Here is an 11,344-nt window from a genome sequence, read left to right on the forward strand (position 1 = left end):
CGCGGTAGACGAGGCGAAACCGTCGAGCGAACACTAGGCTACAGGCTACAGTCCCATATACTGCAGAAAGAGTGAGATTTTTATTACAAGAACTTCCAGATTTGTTTAGCTTGACCATGGATGAAGATCACGATCAGAGAGTGTGCAATGTTCCCTTTAATATTTTTGGAAGGGGTGGAACTGGGAGTGGAAATCGTAATAACGTCAACGATGTCGATGAGGAAAATGAAAGGTAATCTGGCGCTGGCCGGCTCGGGCTGGGCGGCGGATCCTCTGCAACGGTGCAACCTCCGCTCGAGCTCGAGCTCCGTGGTCCACTGGTATGTCGCCTGGCTGCATCGGCCGCGGCCGCTAAATAAACATATAGCCTTTATACGATATTTAGTCATATACCGAGTTGTTGTGTGTCCGGATGATCAATTTAGAAAGTCTTTTGGAAAAATTTACAAGCGAAGTTTCATCAATTTTTAGTACCGTACAAAATGTTAGGAAATATTATAAGGCAGTGTATACAGCCACACGCGTGTGTCTTTACCATCCAGCCACACGCGTGTGGTTATATCCAGAACACCTATCTGTGGATACCGCCACACGCCGCCAGTAATAACAGTAAAACACGTACCGGTATGTAGGTCTGACCGTCTATATCACGATCAAAATAACCTCATTTCTTCATTAAATTCTTACATTCTAAACCCCTTTGATATCCTTAGATCGTTTCAATTTCATTCTCACCGTCTTCTCTCCTTGCTTTTCTTGTCTTGTTACAAACGGTCGTCTGTTTAACAGCAAATTCTCTTTTTCTACTTGTGTCGATTCTGGCTTCCTTCGCGGTGGCAGACCCATACAGCGTTAGCGCAGCGCAGTGCAGTAGACATACACAGTTTGGGTTTCGTACGTACGCACGTACGCGCACATAGCCTAGAGTCAGTAGAGAATCGACACAAGTAGAAAAAGTGTGGAAATTTGCTATTTAACAGGCGGCCTTTTGTAACAAGACAAGAAAAGCAAGGAAAGAAGACGGTGAGAATGAAATTGAAACGATTTAAAGAAATCAAAGGGGTTTAGAATGTAAGAATTTAATGAAGAAATGAGGTTATTTTGATTGTGATATAGACGGTCAGACCTACATACGGTACGTGTTTTACTGTTATTACTGGCGGCGTGTGGCGGTATCCACAGATAGGTGTTCTGGATATAACCACACGCGTGTGGCTGGATGGTAAAGACACACGCGTGTGGCTGTATACACTGCCATATTATAAAGAACATGAAGAACAAAATAGAAGATGATTACAAGTGTTGAATTCATATTTTTAGTGTAATCCAAAGACAAAAAAAGAAGGCTTCAATTTCAAAAAGATAAAGTGTCCAGACACCTGACCCCCCATCCTAAATAGCCAGGAGGCTCCTAGAGAGTAGAAATCATTAAAACTTGCAAAAGTTTTATGCTTACCCTCCATGGAGCCAGGGATTGCGTCATCTTGATTTCTTTGTCTTTCGCCCCCGGGGGGCACTTCCATCGACGAGTGCCATGCGCGACCATGGGGTCTTGAAAAGCACCCTAAACACGTAATTTCCATATTCAGAAAATGCACCCCTTAACAAGTATTGGCGTGTGAAAACCTACCCTTAACAAGTATTGGGAACAAAACGATACTCTTAGCAAATATTCCCTGAAATGAACCCCTAAACAAGTACAGGAATATGTTATTGTTATGTCACAGGTCCTTCGGTCGTCGGTTTTCATTTGGTTTGGTACGACCCCACACCTCGCGCAAATTGGACTCTAAACACGTAGTCACGGGGCAAAAAGGACATCCTTTATAAAACATTTTAATTTTGTTTTATCATCCCCGCAAATTTGACCCTAAACACGTAACTTTCCTAGCGAAATAGATACCCTTTTTAAATTATTTTTGTGTTTTTGACACCCTTATCACGTTATGTACGTAACGTGCCCTATCTTGAAAAAGACATCCTTTTTACATGTTTTTTTGGTCGCGCATGGTATCCACTCGTCAATGTAAGTGGCCCCCTGGGCTTTCGCCAAGGCTACAGCACGCATGTGGCGAAAAAAATCAAGATGGCGACGTAAACACAGTGGTAAGTTTTCCCTGTCATAATAATATTTGTCTTGTTTTTTTAATGAATTCATGTTTGGAAATGAAATCAATAGCGTAGAAATGTCAGATATGAAGTTGTATCCCTTTTACATGATTTAGGGCTAGATCTTTTAGAAAAAGGCAGAAGGAAAGAAGAAATCTCGGGAACGAAAGTTTCATTTTTTTCTGCGATACAGGGACATGAATGGGACGCAATCTTGGCCTGGCTCCGTGGAGAGTAAGCATACATTAGTAAATGATTTTACTCTCTAGGAGCCTCCTGGCTACGCGTACCCAAAGAATAGTGGGGTTGAACTTTGAATTGAAGGGGAAGTTCACCCAGACAAACAGTTGATTGTATAAATAACAGAAATTTTTAAATCAGAAATGTTCTCCACTAAAATTAAGGTTTTAGGAAAATCGGTTGTGATTGGTCACAATTTCTCACAAAGTCTAACTCAAAGCAAAAACTAAAACATTGTCAGTGACACTGACAGTGTGGCGTGAGGGTGAACTTGAACTTTACCTCATCTATGATAACTTGGTTGAAGTACAGATTTTTCACTTCATCATTTTAAATTAAAGTTTGCACTTACATCGATTTTTTACCCCATCATCTTGCATAGGTAACCTGTCAATTTGTGATTCCAATTGTAAATTTATTAGGTTAGATCTACATGATATGAAAGAAGTCGGAATCCAGCCTGTGCAACATTTGTGAGAACATAAATTTGATGTTCAAACTCTAAAATTATGATAAGTTAGGTTACATTTTTATGTTATATTCAGACTGGGACTAGATCATCATAAGAAGAAAAGGAAAGCAATATTGATTTACATTTAATAATCTGATAATTAAGAAGTAACTTGTCATGCATGTTTAGAATTAATTCTGTGTACTCATTTTTTGCTTTTAAGACTAAGTTATTTATTGCTTCTGTCTCTTTTTTTCCTTTCTGAATGTAGCTCTGAAGACGAGTTAGATATCATCCTGAATGGGACTCCAGAACAGAAACGGCGTTTGACGAGGAGCTTGAGCCGAGGCAGCCTTCAGATGTCCTCCAGTGAAGATGAGTTTGAGAAAGAGATGGAGATGGAGCTGGATGCGACCATGAAAAACCATGAGAAACAATTCAGGGTTGATGGTGAGTTAATGTAAAAGGGAAAGAAAAAATCCCGGTGGTGGCACTACCTATTGAAAGGTGTAAAGCATGTTCATTCCCCAAGTCGAAAAATGCTCCCTTTTTCGCTTGATTTCCAGTACATTTGGAGCAATTTTTATTTTTATTTTGGGGTGAATATGTATCTCAAAAGAAACAAGGGGATGAAGAACTAAAATTGTCTACCAGCTGACAATCTGTGTCCAAATTACCACCATTCTGCTTAGCTCCAATGCTAAGGAAGCCCTTTCAGGCTGATAATTGATCAGTGTGAATTGCAACTTTGTGACCTTTAGGAGTTTGATTTAAGTTCTAAAAGTGGCTCATGGATTATTCATAATGCGAAAGTCACTTATTAATGATCACAATAGTAGAAGACACGGCTTGAATGAATAGCATTTAGTTGGTGTCTTATTATGAAATATTTAATTTGAAACTGACTTATTCATACATATTCAGCCCTTTTTGGGGGGGGGGGGGTAGAGGTATGGGCTAAATGCATCTTTGAAAAGGGTGTCCCCAATTTGTAGTAATTAGTTGAGACTAGTCATGCTCCCCATGAATGTATCAACATTGTGTTATTTTTAGCTCCTTCTTCATTGTTTTATGATGACATGTGCAGTAGTTCCAAGAGTTATGTGGGATAACCATCATCTTTGACTTCCTGTAGTACTCTTATCATTTCTGGCAGTGGAGAAAAGGCTTTCTGCAGCAGCCAGATCCAATGCCCAACAGAGGCAGTCAGCAGCACCATCAAGTGGACACCCTGGAGGACCTACTCAACAGCAGTGCTATGATGAAGTCTACTTTGACTCTGATGAAGAAGAAGAGGAGAAAAAGGAAAACTCTGCAGAGGGTGCGAAAGCGGGTGGCGGGGGTGAAGACAAGGAGCAAGGTATGCTTATCCTTACAATCACAGCTTGCAGGTGTAATGGTGGTTGAATTAACCCATTGGCCCGTATTCTGAAGTCCGGTTTAACTTGGACCCAGGTCTAACTCTCTGCTAAAAGTATGGGAAGCCAAAAGTTCAAAAATTCTGTCTATATTGTATATTTCTTATGTTTACTATTTTGTTTCCTTTTGCTTTGATAATGAAGGAAAATACTCAAGTTATCATTCCCAGACAATTATGAACAATTTGGGTATCATATGAGCTAATATGTAGAATGCGTACTATTTGATAGGGATTTGTGCTCCAATTGCCTCTCCGTAGTTAAACCACAACTTTAAACCAGGGTTTAATTTAAACCCGAGTTCAGAATACGGGCCATTTGGTTTAATTGCTGATTGGTCTACAATATACTCAGTCTCATACCCACTTTGTCTAAATCCCATTTAATGTCCAGATGGTCTGGTCTATTTTTCAACTTTGGCTACCAATTATTTAGCATTTTGTCTAATGGAAATATGATTCATATACAGTTCATCTAATCATAGACTAATTGGGGTTAGGCCAAGTTGATATTAAACAAAAATGATATATGTAGCCTAAATGTATTAAATTAGGCAAAATGGTAAATTGGCTTGATGGTAATTAGACTAAATGGTTAGTCGATAATTTTTTTGTAGATTAACTAGGATTAGACGATGGGGGATGAGACCAAATGAAAATTAAAGACGAAGCAAGCATATACTAATTGGCAATTACCCATGAAATAGTTACAATATAGAAAATTACATGATCATTAGACAAAATGGCCCAATTTTAGATACTTCCAGACAGCAATCAGACCATATTTTATCATAAAACGAATAGGATATGTTGAATATGATTGGTATTGTGCGTATTTTTACCACATAACAACCCTGGATAGCGAGGGGCAAATACAGATTGATGTCTTGCCAAATGACAGTTGGCAGAGTACGAGTATGAAATAGGATGCATGTAAAATAAAATTGAACTCGTAATGACACCCAAGGGTTAACTCTGAGACTAATGAAATGTTTCAGTTCACATTTCCTATGGAGTGCTAGGATTTATCTTCTTTATTGAAAATCAGTGAAAAAGATCATGAACCGAAAAAAAAATTGTGATTTCTTGCAGCCTGAAGAATACCAGCTATTATATCCCTACTAAAGAAAATTTCATTTTGAAGTAATTCTCTCTGAAACAGCTTTCAACCATTTGACTTAACCACTTGCCTCTTCCACTTTTCTTTGAATATCTTTACTATTTCATAGCCAAAAAGCAACACCGCATTCCAACCAATGATGATCTCTTATATGACCCTAACATTGATGATGACAACCAAACCTGGATGAACAAACAAAGAGCACAGTACTACCCTAAGAGGGCTCCTAAGCGATCACATGACCTGGCCTCTTCAGAAAGTCCCTCAGGGACTGGCGCTTCTGCCCAGTCAGCTCGGGCTCCCAAACCCGACCAAGCGGAAGGTGCAAAGAGTCAAGAGTCCATCCCAAAGACAGATGCCATCTTGAACTGTCCTGCTTGTATGACAACACTCTGCATCGACTGTCAAAGGCACGAACTCTACACCAACCAGTACAGGGCTATGTTCGTCATGAACTGCTGCATCATCCGGAGCGAACAACTGAGGTATCCTGAATCCAAGAAAAAGAAGAAGTGGAGGAAGAAGAGGCGGCATGAGGGGGGAGAAGTGGATGAGGAGGAGGGAGGTGCATCCACTGGGGATGAACTGTACCACCCTGTCAAGTGTGCAATCTGCAACACAGAAGTGGCCGTCCTGGACAAACATGAGATCTATCACTTTTTCAATGTATTGTCTAGTGCAGCTTGAGGATGAAATCTTCGACTTTGGAGGACCCTACTTTTGGATTTCAGACATTTCCCAGTCCATGATCACAGACGTTCACTTATCTATTCTGACAGATGAATAGCAAGCATTCAACTTTTTTTTATGTACCCATTAAAAATCAGAGGATCACAGAGTTTCATGAATCTGTATCATATATTTGAAGAATCTTGATTTTACCAGTGCATGTTACAAAAGTGAAATCCACTATTCGAGGGCTCATTTTCAGAGATTATTAAATATTTTAATTTTATCAAAATATGAAAATGCAACTGTTCAGCTTTTAGTTTGTTATTGATACCCTGCCTGTACCTTTTTCACTAATCATGACTCAACTAATCAATGCTAAATTAATGTTAGGTACAAATTCTATTTCTTCCAAATTTCGGCATGTACATACACTGTCCAATCCTGTCTAGTGCATGTACTCTACTGAGTATTCAAATATAAATTCTAATGAGTATAATTTGTGAAATGTGACTAGCAAACTGGATTGCCAAGCATTCTTTGCAACTTTTTTTTCTGCAACTGTTTTTCTGGTCAGGAATTTTACAGTTTGAGTACAGGAGTTTTATCAAAATGACATTATTAATAGTTTATTTTCACCTGGTCTACTTCTCATATGGTCTAATATCACTGGTGCTCAACCCATTTGGTGTGCCACTGCTACGAATTTGATCTACACATCACTTGGTCTAATACCCTCGTCCTGTTGTCATATGGTCTAAGCCCAGTCTGTCTAATTTCCATTTCCTCCTTATGAATTTTTATTACATCAAATGAAAATTTGGTTCATAAACGGCACATCCAAATGAAGTGTTGCTGAACCAACACAGATGATAAATTGGCTACTAGTAAATAGCTATTACCGGTAGACCAAATGGTTAGTAGACAAACTGGTTGGAGACAAATTATGATTAAACGTTGTAGGATGAGACAAAACACAATGTAGAAGAAGCTGGTATAGACCAATTTGCAATTTACCTTCATAATTTGTATATTTTATATCAAATATCAACGTAATTTTCTCAGGATGGGCATTTGAATTGGTATTCTATGCTGATTGTGAGAAAAGTTTGTGGAATACGAGTTATGACGATGTTCAAGAATTAATCCTGATAACGATATTTTTGATAATACATTTTCAGACACAGGACAATTGCAGAGCACTGACTCGATCAAAATAAATACAAATGTCTCAAATTGAGCTCTAAATTTATTTGAATGATTATTGTTAAATCATGAACATTCTGTGGCCATACTAAAAATATTGGTAATGTCAGCAAAGATATCTCCAGACGTCTCCAAGATTAAGAAGCACATTGCACATGCGCGATTGATCAGACATAATTTTATATTCATGAATTCTAATTGATGGGAATAAATATCAAAAAGTAAAGTAATTAAAATTGTATTCTATGGTGATATTACAATTGTGAGAAGAGTTTCTGCAACGAAGTTTGAACAAAATCAATCCTGACATGACATACTTTTTTTAGACAAGGGCACCCATCACTCGTTAAGGAATTTGTGATGTGGTTTGATTAAAGCACAATGCGCATGCGTGATTGACAATTTCATTATATTCATGAATTCATCATGCATAAATTATCTCAGCACAAACAGACGGGTGAGACTCGAACTAGGATTAAAATGAACTTCAAATTAATGGTGAATAGGCATCATTTTGGAGAAATCAATTACCGGTAGTAAGTAGTAGGCCCATTTGATTACTACAAAGGCGCGGCAAAAAGCTAGCTTGTCAAGCATAACGTCACTGCATCGTATGTAAACTTTGTGCACGCTTCCTGTGTGCGCCCCAGGCCGGCCCAAGACAGATTTCATTCCTTAAAAAAAATTGTGAGGGAGTGTTGTGGCTTCTTGCGCAAACACAGAACTTCACGGGTAGGTGTGGGTGTGAAAGTGGAATTTTAGTGATTGAAAGTTGTGCAGCATCTGAGAACTTGGAATTAATGTGAGACTGTGAGCATGGTAATAGAATTGTGTTGGATTAAATAATTGTTCACTTGTTTACAACTCCCACGCAAGTTCGAGACAGATGCTACCGTGTACTTGGGTCATGGAATTCAGTACACGTGCGCTGACTTGACCGGGCGTGTAAACGTGTACCCAAAACGGGCCTAACCCAATTCAAATGGACATACCTTTATGTAACAGCATAAAATAATAATTCTTACAAGATTAACTTTGAACATATTGTCTCCAAATAATATATACCTGTAAATTCCAGAGCTGCAATTTGTGTGACATATTATAGAATAATAATAATAGTTTGAAAATTATCATTTAAAATCAGACATACAAAATCGACAAGGATTTTTTACTGACAACTTAGCATTATTTTGGTAGAACAGTTCTATAGCATGTCCTCATAATATGCATTGAGCAAGTTAATGATGTCATCTCCCAATTCATTCTTTTGTATTTTTTTAATTAAATGGTATTATATTATTCACATTTTCCTCCAAGAATGTAATAATAGGATGACCCATTCATTGTTCAACTTATTTCATTAGATACGAGACATGATTTACACACACATTTATAAAAATATGACTTATGATGTGATATAAAAGGAGAATGAGGACAAGACATCAGCTCACCTATTGGATATTTATGATAGCATGCATTTAACCCTCCTCACAAAATATTGCTAAGATTCATAAACTGACAATATTTGACAGAATGAAATTAACCATCAAAAGAAGCATGTTTATGATGTACGTAGTGTTTTCATATCTTTTATTTTACGTTATCTTGATCAGCATTGACACATTAACACTGACCTTGCAAACATTGCTGTATACACAATAAGGACAAACACTGAACAATCAAAATAGTTTCATATTTAATTTCAATGAGCACGGACTGTCACAAAAGCACAGTACCAACAAAGAGTATCATTGTACAGTAGTTATGGAAGATGGGGTGGTATTCTGAAATTAGTTGTGCCTGTGTCTCTAAACTATCAGATATTACCTGCTATACCAAATCAATATCACTACAAGTTAGACTAAATGAAAGCATGTGCTAAATACAGTTCATTCATACAGCTAATCCAGTATCAAATTGAAATCTATCATTTTCTCCTGACTAACCAGGGGGTATGTAACACAAAGCAATAACAATCATCGTAGAAGAATATCTTTATGATTGGTTGCACTGACCACAATATACAATCAATCATCAAAGTAAAGTGTACAATCAATCGCTAACCTTTGTGTTACGAGACCCAGATTAATTAATTTCAAGATACCACCCAAGATCATATGCACAATATGCAAGCATTGGATGTGGTAGTGCATACTGCTGGTAATAGGAAAAACCAACATCTCAAAATCACTAATATTTGTGATCTGATCTTGCCCTCATTCTACCCCCCCTTCACTTTTTTGTATGTAAGATTGATAGTATAGATGAAATGGCACATACAACAACTACATATGAACTCCTAACATTTTCTACATGAATTTTAAATATACTTACAATTATCAAATGTCTGTTGTGTATACAGTGTAGATATATGTTAGAGTTCTAACAAATCAACAATGTAATTTTTTCAAACTGCTATTGATGACAATACTTAAATTTTACTGTCCCTATTTGTCCAAAACATTTAGGTTAAAAAATGTAAAATTCTCATACACTGTATCTCTCCCATATGAATCATACACACAGTGATTTCCTTTTTTAACTATCTAGAATTTTGGCAAATCTGCAATAACCTCTAAAAGATACATATTTTTAAAAATAAATTTTCCAAGAATAGATATACTGTAGAGCAGTGCTTCTCAACCTTTTTTTTACTCGAGGACCACTTTAACTCTCTCAGATTTTTTCGAGGCCCACCTACCAAAATTTTGAGAAAGCGATATGACTACCGGTACTTGTCTCGACTCAAAGAAATTGTTTATAAAGAGCATATTAGTGCATAACTCTATGATCTTCTGCTGTGAATTCAATCCAGACTTTTCCTCTTGAAATACTCTTGGCTTTCCTGCAGTCTTCTGATGTTTTGTATTTAGGTGTCTCTGAAGCGTTAAGTGCCTTAATTGACAATATAACTTCATTCGACACACATTGCTTTTGCATCACTGACAGTCATGATGAATTCAAACATAATGTATTCAGGGTCATATTTTCTTAAGTTACCTTCTTAGACTTTTCAACAATAGATATGATTCCCCACTCACACTTTCGCTTTGAAAAAAAATGGCCCATTTTGATGAAAGTGTGTTCCACAAAATTTGAACCAAAAGCTCTGAAGCACATTCGAAACAAACAGTTTGAGAACTACTGTATGCGTAAAGGTCCGGGCGACAATATTAACTACAATTTGCATGCACATGTGGCTTGAGGTTCACATCACAGTTAGATCGAAATTATCATACAATGTGCATGTATATTGCAACATGCATGATACCTAAGCGTGCTTTAGCTGTTTGACCCAGGGAGACCGATCAAACATTATTTTTTTTCATGAAATAGTACATATGAAATATACTTAAGTTTTTTCCCCCTATTTTTTGGTTTTCTCTGGAGCCTCTCGCAAACCCCTGGGAGAGCTTTGTGGCCCACTAGTGGGCCCGTGGCCTACCGGTTGAGAAGCGCTGCTGTAGAGCTTCATGATATTTTCAATTTGAACAAAAGCTCATTTTATGAGTGATATATGAGCTTGCAAGAAGAAACGTGACCAGATATTGAGAAATTTACCTTCACATGCTCCAAAAATGAAAACATTTTGCTAAAGCTGCTGTTTCTAGTAACCTTGACTCAAAGAAAAGCGATGTCTATTCTATTATTTCTCATATTTATCTCCTATAAAAATAGCTATATTCTGGCGGAGTTATATAAATCATTATGAAATCTGCTAAGCATGAAATAAGCTTTTACTGATATTAACCCTACCTACTAAATGTGTTTGGTGCATTGTGCTGAAAGACATAAACCAAACTGTAAATATTGGTTTCAGGTAAATCTTTAAAACAGACATAACTACAATAGAAAAAAAAGTACAACAGATATATTTCAAGATTAGTCTAAAAAAAAAATCATACCCAATGCTTTGGGTAATATCCAACACAAAATCAAGTTAATGAAGTTTAAAGATGGTAGATGGGTTTGGGTTTCATTAGACTACTTTTACTTCAAACTTATGTTCACATATCCAAATCCCTTTTTCTCTTACCATTATGGAATGTAATTATAGAGGAAGTAATAAGAATGAACCAGGGGATTTTAACATGCAGACAAACATTTCACATACTCAAATGACAATCAAATT

The 11,344-nt window shown here is 37.2% G+C and overlaps 1 protein-coding gene across 1 annotated transcript; it reads left to right on the forward strand.

Moving 5' to 3' along the window:
- Window positions 1-47: 47 nt before the first annotated feature.
- On the forward strand, window positions 48-7,246 carry LOC121418392 (E2F-associated phosphoprotein-like). Its single transcript, XM_041612232.1, has 4 exons — window positions 48-232; window positions 3,072-3,250; window positions 3,957-4,160; window positions 5,447-7,246. The coding sequence occupies exons 1-4, from the start codon at window positions 117-119 to the stop codon at window positions 6,022-6,024; spliced, it is 1,077 nt and encodes a 358-aa protein (XP_041468166.1). The 5' UTR covers window positions 48-116; the 3' UTR covers window positions 6,025-7,246.
- The last annotated feature ends 4,098 nt before the right edge of the window (window positions 7,247-11,344 follow it).

Source organism: Lytechinus variegatus, chromosome 7, assembly GCF_018143015.1.
Source record: "Lytechinus variegatus isolate NC3 chromosome 7, Lvar_3.0, whole genome shotgun sequence".
Taxonomy (NCBI): domain Eukaryota; kingdom Metazoa; phylum Echinodermata; class Echinoidea; order Temnopleuroida; family Toxopneustidae; genus Lytechinus; species Lytechinus variegatus.